Source organism: Archocentrus centrarchus, chromosome 6 (genome assembly GCF_007364275.1).
Source record: "Archocentrus centrarchus isolate MPI-CPG fArcCen1 chromosome 6, fArcCen1, whole genome shotgun sequence".
In the NCBI taxonomy this organism is placed as follows: domain Eukaryota; kingdom Metazoa; phylum Chordata; class Actinopteri; order Cichliformes; family Cichlidae; genus Archocentrus; species Archocentrus centrarchus.
Genome location: NC_044351.1, coordinates 14,198,111 through 14,211,327, shown reverse-complemented (window position 1 = coordinate 14,211,327; position 13,217 = coordinate 14,198,111). Strand labels below are relative to the sequence as shown.

At 40.6% G+C, this 13,217-nt stretch overlaps 1 protein-coding gene across 1 annotated transcript; it reads right to left on the bottom strand.

Annotated features, from left to right (window-relative positions):
* Window positions 1–369: 369 nt before the first annotated feature.
* c25h12orf75 (chromosome 25 C12orf75 homolog) lies at window positions 370–13,217 on the bottom strand. Its single transcript, XM_030730693.1, has 6 exons — window positions 12,877–13,217; window positions 5,808–5,832; window positions 2,220–2,255; window positions 1,812–1,891; window positions 1,006–1,036; window positions 370–915 (listed from the first exon to the last, which is right to left on the bottom strand). The coding sequence occupies exons 1-5, from the start codon at window positions 12,917–12,919 to the stop codon at window positions 1,032–1,034; spliced, it is 189 nt and encodes a 62-aa protein (XP_030586553.1). The 5' UTR covers window positions 12,920–13,217; the 3' UTR covers window positions 370–915; window positions 1,006–1,031.

Genomic DNA, 13,217 nt, shown 5'->3' with positions numbered 1-13,217 from the left:
GGATCTTTGGGGGAAAAGCAGAAAAAGACAATCCTGCAAAGATAGATGAGCACAAACAAGAAGGACAGAGAGAGAGAAAGATGAGTGGAGGGGAGAGAGCTTCTCTAAGTATCATGACTCATATGCTGAGGTTACATAATCAGTCTGGGGCCAAGTTAAGTGATAACATCAGGTACGACCTGCTTGGTGCACCCAGGACATTTAGGAAAATCGTCTGTGAAACCCTTGACTTCACTCATCACTGTTATTCACATTTAGAGCCATTGTTAAAATCAATGTCATTTCAGACTTTTCCGTGGCAGCAGCAGGTCCCTGATTGCAATCAGCACTATTTTCAACAACACAGAGATGCTCTGTTATACATTAACAGGAATGTGTTTGCTGCTTTTTTTTGCGAAACTCCGGTTTGTCTCTCTCTAACACTCTGTCTCTGCCACACAATCAATCATTGATGGTGTTTTAGAGAAATAACTGAGCAGTGATTATTATTGCAGAGGGCTATTGGGGGTGTATGAGCCCCACACAGTTATTTAGTATGTTGGCTGAATCCTCTGTCTCCTCCTGAGAAAGAGAAATTTCCAGTGAATTGACCGAGAAGCCAAGATGACTGTCGTCGTGTCCGGTGCCACTGCCCACAGCTGCCAGTCCCAGAATGGGTGCTTGTCTAGTACTTGCAAAGTAAAGGATGATGACACAATCTGCTTGAAGACCTCTGATGTGCATCCCTGTTTTACTTTGCCACCCATTACTCCATGAGGGAACATCCCCTGAGCCTCAGCAGACTAGCCACAGCTTCGCTTAATGCAAGTGTTAATGCCTGAGACTTAATTCAGTCTGTGGTGGGCCATAATCAGAGGGTTTAAATGCTCTTTGCTTCTAATGTGACTGTTTTTACATAAATTAATATGCAGGATCCTGTCAAGACAAGAAAAAAATTTGAGTCAGTGGCTTTCACATGAGTCTTCTGTGTTAAAAGCTGAACAAGTAGCTTCATTTTCCAGGTACCTGTGTTGTGTTTCCTTTAATGGTTGCTAATCTGCAAGAAGGAAGAAACAACTGACTCAGTGTTCAGATATTTATAGGACAATTATTTGACAAAAAATTGTTCTTTTTCTCTGTCTCAGCAGCAGTCAAGACTGTGTCCAAAAACACCCACACACTCTACCCAGCAGTTTGAACTTCTAGCCTTAAATAAAAACAAGAGCCAATACTTCTCATGCCAGAGGATACAAAAATGAATCAATCCATTATTATATTTAACCTCAGTGAGTACAAGGATGTGTATACAAGCAGGGAAGCCTTCAAGACTACAAAATACAACAGCAAGGTAGCATTTACTGTACATTTACTGTAAACTCTTAATTCAGCATTACAGTTTACCATTTCTGTTTGACATTTCTCTCATAGAAAGGCAGTTACAGAAATGAAGATAGTCAGCTGTAAACAGAGACAATAAATAAAATGAAAGCATTTCAAAATTTACAAAAAAAAAAAAGATGTGCTCGTAACACACATTTTGATATATAATAAAAATTTTGGACAAGTTAATTGTTGTGAACTATATTTATCTTTGTAAATACCAGTACTTTGTTAGGTATAGCAAAGTAAATGTTTCTCATTAATATTCAGTAAAAATAAAGGTCAAATGAAACCAAAGATGCTGCCGGCGACATGGTTTCACGTGGTGGTGTGGTTTCACGTGGTGAGATACCTTGCTGTAAGATGCTGATTAATGTGAGTGTTCTTACAGCTCAGTGTTTTCCACACCAAATCCTAAATGTGAGAGGTACATGATGTGTGCTGAAGTTCACCTTTACGTGTAGCCTTGGACTGACTAGCAGCCACAGTGGTCAGGTCTGCTGGCAGACCTACATACACGCCACCATAGTTCCTGAGAGGAGAGGAGAGGAGAGGAGAAGAGAGGTTTTAAAGACCAAGCAGCAGTTGAAAATCATAGAAGGCATTGATTTTTGTTTTAGTGGATGCTTTTAATAGTATTACCAGTGTCCCATCAAGCTGGCAGAAACCTAAATGGAATTCACCTATTATTTTAGTTCATTTTCTTTTTTAAGTTATCATTCATTTTGTTGTTTAAACCTTGCATTTCATAATTAGAATGCTACAAAACAAAGTATTTAACATGTTTGCAATTATGAATATCAAAAGTGTGTATCAAGCATACTGCAAAAAATAAAATCTTTGAAAGAAAACATATGCACCTTCTTTTCTCATCTTCTGCTGAGGGATCTTCTGTCCTAATTGAGGGAATAGGCACAGGTCAGGTCAGCTCATATGGGAGCAGAGAGAACATAAAAAAAATCACAAATATACAAAATAAAGAGACTGAGCAAACATTGTTCTTTGGAGGTGCTTTTGCTTAGTTGCAGAAATTTTTGGGTACGCTGCTTAAAGCCCTGTCGGGAATACCTTCCTGTCAGGAACTTCTGCAGACTGACCTGCCGGTTTCATTTCATGGCTACTGAACAACCAGCTTCCAGTGACCTCAGGTTCAATGTGGTGGGCGATCATTAAGATCAAACATGACACCAACATGAAACTCACATGTAGCTTTATTCACTGTGTGTACTATCCCTTTGCAAGCCAAGCGGTGACATAAATTTCAGCTGTGTTGGTAGATTATTCCCTTGATCTTCTGTTTTCCTCTGTGTGAGTGTTTATGTGTGTGTGTGTGTGTAAGTTCTCATGAGTTTTTGTGTTGTATTTTGCTTTGTAGTACAGACCTAGGAAGCTGTGATTAGTTTCAGTGAGTCAGTGCTTTACTGTCAGCTCTCATGGGTCCTGTGCTGGCTGTTCAGATGGTTATGAAGCAGACTACACACACACGTGTGCATGCGCACACACACACACACACACACACACACACACACATGCATGCAAGCACGCACGCACGCACGCACGCACGCACGCACACACATACACAAAATTTCTAGGAAATGCTTTAGAAAAAGATTCCCCTCCCAAAGCTTTACTGTATTGTAGATAGCAAAGGAAAATATATCCTCTGTGTGAGACTTAAGATAAAAAAAAAAAACAGAAAAATTAACATGAAACCTTTTTGAAGCCAACGTAAATCATTTTTATATAACAAAAGCAGAGCTTTGGATTCATATTAAAATTTCTCTTCTCTCACTGTCAAGGGGGACAATCAAGTTTTGGATTAGGTAAATGACCCACAATAAATTTAGCATTTTTATTGCATTTATCAAATTTATCAAATTGTAGCTTATTGCAGCATTTTTTTTAATCTACATCGTACAGCAAATAATGCACATTCAGACTGATATACAAGTACTTTGTCTTGTAGGTCATTACAGAAAAGCTACAATGTATTAATAAATACACTATATTGCCAAAAGCATTCACTCATCTGCCTTCACATGCATATGAACTTGAGTGACATCTCATTCTTAATCCATAGGATTTAATATGATGTCAGCCCACCCTTTGCAGCTATAACAGCTTCAACTCTGCTGGGAAGGCTTTCCACAAGGTTTAGGAGTGTTTATGGGAATTTTTGACCATTATTCCAGAAGTACATTTGTGAGGTCAGACACTGATGTTGGACAAGAGGGCCTGGATCACAGTCTCCGCTCTAATTCATCCCAAAGGTGTTCTATCAGTTTGAGGTCAGGACTCTGTGCAGGAAACTCAAGTTTCCTGAATCATCCATGTCTTTATGGACTTGCTTTGTGCACTGGTGTGTAGTCATGTAGGCATAGGAAGGGGCCGTCCCCAAACTGTTCCCACAAATTTGGGAGCATGAAATTGTCCAAAATGTCTTGGTCTGCTGAAGCATTAAGAGTTCCTTTCACTGGAACTAAGGAGCCAAGCCCAACTCCTGAAAAACACCCCCACACACCACAATCCCCCCCTCCACCAAACTTTACACTTGGCACAATGCAGTCAGACAAGTACCGTTCTCCTGGCAGCTGCCAAACCCAGACTCATGCATCAGATTGCCAGACAGAGAAGTGTGATTCGTCGCTCCAGAAAACACGTCTCCACTGCTCCAGAGTCTAGTGGTGGCATGCTTTGCACCACTGCATCCGATGCTTTGCATTGCACTTGGTGACGTAAGGCTTGGATGCAGCTGCTCGGCCATGGAAACCCAATCCATGAAGCTCTCTATGTACTGTTCCTGAGCTAATCTGAAGGCCACATGAAGTTTGGAGGTTTGTAGTGATTGACTCTGCAGAAAGTTGGCAACCTCTGTGCACTATGCACCTCAGTATGATTTTATGTGGCCTGCCACTTCATGGCTGAGTTGCTGTCATTCCCAATTGCTTCTACTTTGTTATAATACCACTAACATAAGACTGTGGAATATTTAGTAGTGAGGAACTTTCATGACTGGGCTTGATGCACAGGCAGCATCCTATCATGATACCATGCTGGAATTCACTGAGCTCCTGAGAGCGACCCATTCTTTCACAAATGTTTTTAGAAGCAGTCTGCATGCCTAGGTGCTTGGTTTTATCCATGAAAGCAGCCATGGAAGTGATTGGAACACCTGAATTCAATGATCTGGATGGATGAGTCAATACTTTGGGCAATATAGTGTAACTAAATGTAAAGTAAACTTTTGCAAAGCTTTTTTTTTGTAAAGCTTTTTTTTCTGCATGCTGTTCATTACGCTCCAAAGTTTTTGCCCATCTTCAATATGGGTCATTATAAAAATCTCACCAATATTTATTCAATTTTACAAAATATAATTTAGTATAAAGTGTGAATGTTACAAAAAGAGAAGAAATAAAAAGCATAAACCCTACTGCATGCTTGCAAAAGATCTAAACTGTTGCTATTTATGAGCTTTACTGTCAATTGTGTGCAGATTTAACAGTGCAGTGTCACTGCTAATATACAGCATGGGTATGTAAACCTCATTTTGTGCATGTGATGCAAACTTTCAAGGCCTGGAGGCTGCAGATGATAAGTTTTAGAAATACTTCGAATAGTGCATGTGTGCCTGTATAGCTGGTCCTGGGTCCGGGGCTTGCTGTGCCTCACCCCTCGTGGGACACATTTGCTCCCCACAGGTCGTTGCTGCCCACCTGGGAGGCGGGCAATCAGCGGTTCAAGTGGGCATGGGCCGCTTTTGCGTGTGTGTGTGTGTGTGTGTGTGTGTGTGTGTGTGTGTGTGTGTGTGTGTGTGTGTGTGTGTGTGTGTGTCTCCCTCCTCCTTCTCTGGGGTTGGGCATATGGTTGTTATCGGGATGTGTGGTCTCGTGTTGTCAGTGCTCATGGGGGGCTGCATGCGGCCTGGGTTTCCTGAGTTTCTCTCTATCTCTGGCTCCGAGGGTCATTGTTGTGGTTTCTCACCCTCTTTACCAAGTACTTTTCATGACAAATGCACACACACACAGGCATGCACACACACAAGCAACAGAACAAGAGTATGTGTTTGTTGCGTGTTGTATTCTTCTTTTTCAGGTGCTGTTTGTTGTGGGTTTCTTTGGGGGTTTTTTTGTGTGATTTTTTATTTTGTTACAGATGCAGCAGTTGGTGACAACCACCCCACTTCCCGACTGTTGGCTCCGGTGTTGTTGGGCCATGTCACTTAAACTTGTAAATAAAGAAACAAACAGAGGAAAAAAAAAAAAAAAAAAAAAAAAAAACTATAGGAGACTGCAATACAGCTCCTCTTGGCACAGCAATGGTGTTTGGCAAAACAGAGCATGCAGACAATAATTTTGCTTGCTTAAGCTGCTGGACAAGACAGGTTTATTAAAAAAGGAAGAAAGAAAGAAAGAAATACTTCAAATAATTAGAAAATAACATGTACTTACACATCTTTGGAGGCTTCTGCCGGCCCTGACAACAGATGACAAGCCAAAAGTTAATTTAATTTCATTATGAAATGTATCAAAGCAGGTGTGTTACTGAAATAATAATTAGTTCCTTTGCATTTACAATGCATTTGACTATTAATCACTGATTGTAGAAAATAAAAACCCCAGGTTTCTTTTCAGCACTGTAGCCAGGCAGACAAAGTGTCAGAGCTCTGTTCAGCCAAGTATTTCTTTAACCTTAACTAGTAATGACTTTGTGAATTTCTTCACAAATAAAATTTTAACTATTAGAGAATAAATTATTCATAACCATCTGACAGACGTATCATTACATACAACTGCTTTCAGCTACTTTTGCATCAGCTATTACTGATATTTTAGAGTCTATTTACTTCCTCCCCACCATCAACATGTCTATTAGACCCCATTCCCACAAGACTACTCTAAGAAGTCCTACCACTAATTAATGCTTCAGTCTCAAATATGATCACTCTATTTCTATTAATAGGCTACATGCCACAGGCTTTAAAGGTGGCAGTAATTAAACCATTACTTAAAATGCCATCAAATGACTAAGCTGTCTTAACTAATTATAAGCCAATCTCTAACCTGCCTTTTATCTAAAAAAAATCTTGAAATAGTAGTTGTAAAACAGCTAACTGATCATCTGCAGAGGAACGGTTTATTTGAAGAGTTTCAGTCAGGATTCAGAATCCATCACAGTACAGAAACAGCATCAGTGAAGGTGAATGATCACCTGCAGCCTCCAGCATCAGTGAATGATCTCCTTAAAGCCTCTGACAGTGGACTCGTCTTTGTGCTCATCCTGCTAGACCACAGTGCAGCGTTCAAACCACTGACCATAACATTTTATTACAGAGATTAGAGCATGCCATGGGTATTAAAGGTATTGCACTGCAGTGGTTTGAATGATATTTACCTAACAGACTCCAATTTGTTCATGTTAATGAGGAGTCTTCTTCACATACTAAGGTTAATTATGGAGTTCCACAGGGTTCTGTGCTAGGACCAATTTTATTTACACTTTACACGCTTCCCTTAGGCATTATTATTAGAAAGCATTGCATAAATTTTCATTACTATGCAGATGATACCCGGTTTTACCTATATACCTACCTATCTAAGCCATATGATGCCACATCAGTTAATTAAACTGCAGGAATGTCTTAAAGACATAAAAGCCTGGATGACCTCTAATTTCCTGCTTCTAAATACAGATAAAACTGAAGTTATTTTACTCAGCCTCACAAATCTTAGAATCTAACCAGATACTCACTCTGGATGGCATTACCCTGGCTTCCAGTAACAGTATGAAGAATTTTGGAGTCATTTTTGACCAGGATATGTCCTTCAATGCACATATTAAACAAAGGACTGCTTTCTTGCATTTGCACAGTCTCTTTATTAGAAACATCCTGTCTCAGAGTCCATCCATCCATCCATTCACTTCCGCTTATCCTGTTCAGGGTCGTGGGGGGGCTGGAGCCTATCCCAGCTGACATAGGGCAAGAGGCAGGGTGCACCCTGTACAGGTCGCCAGCCTGTCACAGGGCCAACACAGAGAGACAGACAACACTTACACTCACACTCTCATTCACACCTATGGGCAATATAGAGTAGCCAGTTAACCTAACCCCAGTAAGTGCATGTCTTTGGACTGTGGGAGGAAACTGGAGTACCTGGAGGAAGCCCACGCAGACACGGGGAGAACATGCAAACTCCACACAGAGGCCCAGACTAGGCTGGACTATTAAAATTCATTGTTATCAGGTTGTCTTAAAAGTTCCTTGAAAATCCTTCAGTTGATCCAAAATGCTGTAACAAGAGTACTAACAGGTACTAGAAAGAGAGAGCATAGTTCTTCCATAATGGCTTCTCTTCATTGTTCCCCTGTTAAATCAAAAATTCAATATAAAATACTTCTTCTCACATACATCAGGCCCCATCTCATCTTAAAGACCTCATAGTGCTGTATCACCCAAAGAGAGCACTTTGCTCTCAGACTGCTAGTTTACTTGTGGTTCCTAGGGTATTTAAAAGTAAAATGGGAGGCAGAGCATTCACTTTTCAGGCCCTTGTTCTGTGGAACCAGCTCTGAGTTTGGATTCAGGAGACAGAAACCCTCTCTATTTTTAAGATTAGGCTTAAAACCTTCCTTTTTGATCAAGCTTATAGTTAGGGCTGGATCAGGTCAACCTGAACCCTGCCTTTGTTATGCTACAATAGGCCTAGGCTGCTGGGGGGTTCCCATGATGCGTGAGTCCTCCCTCACCTCTTCTCACTCTCTCTGTGTTTGTACACCACTCTGCATTTAATCATTAATCATTACTAATCTTTGGCTCTCATCTACCCCAACCGGTTGGAAGTTTCTTCCTATTAAAAGCGAGTTTTTCCTCCTCACTGAGCCTTTACCTTACAATATAAAGCGCCTTGAGGCAACTGTTGCTGTGATTTGGCACTATACGAAGAAAACTGAATCGAATCGAACTGAACTGAACTGAACTGAACTCTGTATCATAAAGGTTGTTTCAAACTGCTTTCATTAATATGACAAGTCTGGTGGACTTGAGTGGCCTTTCAAGTTACCAGATCTGCATTCAACTTAATGCTGCTAAGATCTCCAGTAGTACAAAGCACACATGAGTATGCAGTTGACAAATCTACAGAAATCATGTGATGTAATTATGTTATTTGAAGAATCCATGCCACGAAGAACAGAGGGTAAAGAGCAAAAGAAGGCCCTACATCATATACTGGGTAATACATTGTTGTGTGAACAGTGACTACAGCCACTCCTGTATGACACGCCACACATTAATGCACATCTCATCAGACTTCTCTTACAAAAATTAGTCACTTTAATGGCTCCTTTAATTTCTCAGAGTGACAAAAGTGAAAGCATCAAGGTGCCTCAACTGGCACTATTTTAGGGAGGTGTAGAACTGGCCCCTCCTGGTTTAATCAACATGTGAGGTTTTGAAAAGCATGAAATTAATCCAGACAATCATTATTTGTTGAGGTTGAATGTACTGTTGTGTTTGTTGTGGTAACTAAAACCACAATTTCCCCCAACTTTATCCAAAATTTTTTTGTTGCCTAAACCTAAGCACACACTGAAAAATTCTTTATAAGTATCTGAGTCCCGTGCTTTGTATACCCAGCATTCACCCTGACTACCTACCAGCAAATGCCTTCAATTACAGCAAATGCATTTCCTGTACTGGAAAATGTTGCTGCTCAAAATATCAACAACAGGATGGATCCAATTTAGTCCACCATCTAGTGACTGAGAAACAGGATTTACACATAGATATTGACATTTTGGAAAATGCTTGGAAAAAAAACACACACACACACACACACACACACACACACACACACACACACACACACACACACACACACACACACACACACACACACTGCACTCATATCTGTCCATTAAATGGACAATGCATTACATCTGACATAAAGATTTACTGGGATACAAGGATTAACTGATTAGAATCTGGAGGTCAAAGGTCCTCACTAACCACATTTTTGTCTGCTACTCAAAAATTAATATGCTAATTTTGACAAAATTTCATGCAAATGTCTTAAGCTGAAGCGATGACATTTCAAATACAAAAGATCAACAGTTAACCTCTCTGTGACCTTACAGTGTTCTGCAAAAAGGCTTTTCTGGCCATGACTCAACACCGTAATTCAGCAACAGAAGAGGTGATTTTGACTTTATTTCACATTTAGTTGGCTACTGAATGGGTGACACTAATCTTTGGTACTTACAATAATATTCCTTGAAAATCTTCCCAACTTAACTGCAAGCTGGTGTTTAATTATTTACTTTAATATTTTTGTGCACATGATAGTTGCACACAACCTCAAAGACTTTCTGACCACAAACAAAGTTGTAGCTAATGCTATTCTCTGCATTGATCTGACAAACCTTTGATTGCCCTATTTTTAAAGGGGCAGGTACACAATATGAATCAATCCCAATTTAATTGCATTTATACCCTTTGTTTGTGATGCTTATGTTTCTCATAGCCTTTAAAATGCACTACAGTCAACAGGTTTTTTTTTTGTTTTTTGTTTTTTTTTTTTTGCACAGTGTAATCAAAGTGCTCCAAATTTTTTTTGGCTGCACAGCCATGCTGTGAATCTTCTATTCTCTCCACATCCCAAAGGTGCTTAAGAAATCAGTTTGGGAGGATCTGAGCTTTGCGACAGGGTGCATTAACCTGCTGGAAACAGCCATCATCATCAGACCAGCCAATGTTTCTCCAGTCTTCTTCTTTCTCCAGTGTTGGTGAGCCCATGTGAAATTTAGCCTCAGTTTCCTGTTCCTAGCTGACATGAGTGGCTGCTGCTGTAGCTCATCTGCTTCAAGGTTTGAAACACCAACACCAACAACCATGCCACATTTAAAGTCACTTAAATCGCTTTCCTCCCCATTCGGACGCTCAGTTTGAACTTAAACAAGTTGTCTTGACCATATCCACATGCCTAAATGCACTGAGTTGCTGCCATTTAATTGGCTGATTACATATTTATGTTAACAAGCGATTGACTGCCAATGAGGGTATATGTGTCCCTACTGTGTTTATGTGCGTAGTCACCCGCTCCAAAGGCCCATTTTAAGTCAGGGAAAATCCTGACAAACAGAACAAAACATAAAGAATGGTACAATAGAAGTAATATTACCATTTTGTATGTGAAATTTATATTTTGGGAATATTGCAATTAAAAAATATATAGAATAATCAGTTGTGGTTTTGAGTATATAGGCTATTCAGAAGACTAATCCTGTTCACATGGATATTGTAGTTATCCTAACTTGATCTGCAGAGAGGCACATGTTGTAAAATAACTTTAGTATATGATGCCTCAGTGGGAGACACCCACTGAGCTCATCCCCATGCTATCTGACTCTTTTAGGGACAGATGACACTTCATGCTTTGCCAAAATGCAGACAGTCAGCTAAGCTTGATTTGAATTGCAATAACATCGTAATGCATTCTGCACGAGGATAATCTCGCTTTCTTCTTGAATGTACAGTCACATATTGACAACAACGATGAAACAAAAGCCTCAGTTGTGCCCTTCAATTGCTTTTTCATGTCATACCCTATTTTATCAGAGTAAAAATGTACCTTCAAAGTAACACCATAAGAATCACTTGCAATAGTTGAAAATTGGATAATCTTCATTACATAAAAAGGCTACAGCACATTTCATCTTTGTAGAGGGAATGCTGACATGACACAGGGGCCTATTCAGTGCCCTGACAAAAGCTCATTCATATCCAAGGCTCCACATCAGGGTGCCTAAGACTAGGGACAGGAAATGTGACAAACTCGTATGACTGAGGCTGTCATTTGAGTTTTGTTCGGCCATATCCTGAACAAAATTGTTTGTGTAGGACTTGACTTTATAGCGTTCTGAAAACTTGGGCTACGGTTGTGACTTGGTTGCCTCGAATCAAACAACTGAGAATAAAACCAGCACAGTAAATACTAACAGACTAACCTTCTAATTTGTGTTTGATTAATGGAAATATTGGCAGTGTACAATATACATTTTGTGACAAAACACATTTTGTGCAAGTGTTACTTGATGGCTTTATTCAGTGGCATTACTAAACTAAGGTGAAACAGGTTTGCATATGTATGTATTCCTTCAACAGAGGGAATATATCACTCGCTGATTACTATCAGGGAAATAAAACAATGTATAGGGACAAAATTGTTTATAGAATAAAATAGTAGGAAATATAAAGAAGAAAAGCTTCCATCTTTATTTACAGAAAACAAAACATTTGATTCTGACCTGGTGTCAGCTGGTATGGACAAATGAGCGCAGCCACTAGTCCAAATTTATCAGAGTGACAGGATGTCACACATCCTTGACATTGTACTGATTGCTGACTTCTAAGAGCAGACAAAATGGATAAGGCCTGCCACACAGAAATAAACACAGCTGCTGTCCTTCATAGGCAAACAAACCACCGTTACTGTGCACTCACACAACTGCTTAGATGCTGTTTGTGTACCTCAAGGTGGATCCCATTTAAAGCATAAATCAACACTGGATTGTGTTTCCCAGTAGCTCTCTGAGCTCTGTTAACATGCCTGGTGAGCACTGATTAGGTACCTGCAAACACACACACACACACACACACACACACACACACACACACACACACACACACACACACACACACACACACACACACACACACACACACACACACAGACCATGCTTTAATAAGTAGTGGTGGTGAGATAATCCTGCAGATACTTCAGTCTAATTGTTACCCCAATTCGACTGTGGTGCCCAGAGATTTACTTTGTATAACTTAAAACATATATTTAATCAGCCTACATCAGCTGTCAGAGGTGTGTTACAAGAAAAAAAGCCACAGAAAAGCAAGATATCCCAGTGAGAGTTAGAAAACCACGTGATACAGAATGTTTTTTTGTTTTTTTCTATTCAAATATGTCCTCCGTGTGAATGAACCTGGCCGTTGATTAAACATTTTAGTTCTGCCTGCTTATAGGGCACAGCGAGCATCAGTCAAGCGGGAAGACAAAGATGGATGGATTTCAGTGAAACTGCTTGTCTTTCATCCTCAAAAAAAAAACCCCTTTGAAACCAACACTAAGACAGCGAGAGAGAACCTGTTAATGTAGATGTTAAGATTGCATTTACAGTGTCAAGTGTCATGATTGTTATGAAAGAGGTGCATTCTTCAGGCGGCTCAGGTGCCTGAAATGAGGGAGACCCTTCGTGATCGATCTGCCACCCATGGCTTCGAGAGACCACCACAGGCATACACACGCACAACCCCGCCCCCGAACACACACAGATGCTCTCTTGAACGCAAGGGCAACCCCGACACACTTCATTTACATTCAAAACAGCTTCTCCCCTCGCTGCGGATACAGTGACAACTCTTTCTCTCACCTGCCCCCCCTCCTCAGACACGCTCACTCAATATTGCACACACAAACAGAGGCACACAGAGATTCCTGAAACACTTACCCCCTCCTGTGGTGCTGGTGGCTGAGGAATTGCCACAACCCATTTTGCATCAATGCAGCCACCGTCCAAGCAGAGCGGACACGTTTAATGAGTGGAGGGATGGGGAGGAAAGGAGGGGAGCGCACAACACATTGGGAAAAGAGAAGAAAGTGAGGGAGAGGTGACAGAGGAAGAAAGAGAGGGAAGGTCAAAGGAAATGCCTGACAGGGACCTCCATTGGTTGTATCCCCTCCACTGTCTTCAGCCTTGCGCTTATCCTCTGCAATGCAATGAAGAGCTCAGAGTGAAGTGGGAGCATGGAGAGAAAGGCTTTTATACACACACCATACACACTCACTGAC

What these genes read in the sequence shown, in the direction of transcription:
- c25h12orf75 (XM_030730693.1), bottom strand. Translation starts at nt 12,919, where the DNA reads ATGGGTTGTGGCAATTCCTCAGCCACCAGCACCACAGGAGGGG. An exon ending in CACCAGCACCACAGGAGGGG is followed by an intron (nt 5,833 to 12,876) that starts GTAAGTGTTTCA and finishes ATCTGTTGTCAG; the next exon opens with GGCCGGCAGAAGCCTCCAAA. An exon ending in GCAGAAGATGAGAAAAGAAG is followed by an intron (nt 1,892 to 2,219) that starts GTGCATATGTTT and finishes CTCTCCTCTCAG; the next exon opens with GAACTATGGTGGCGTGTATG.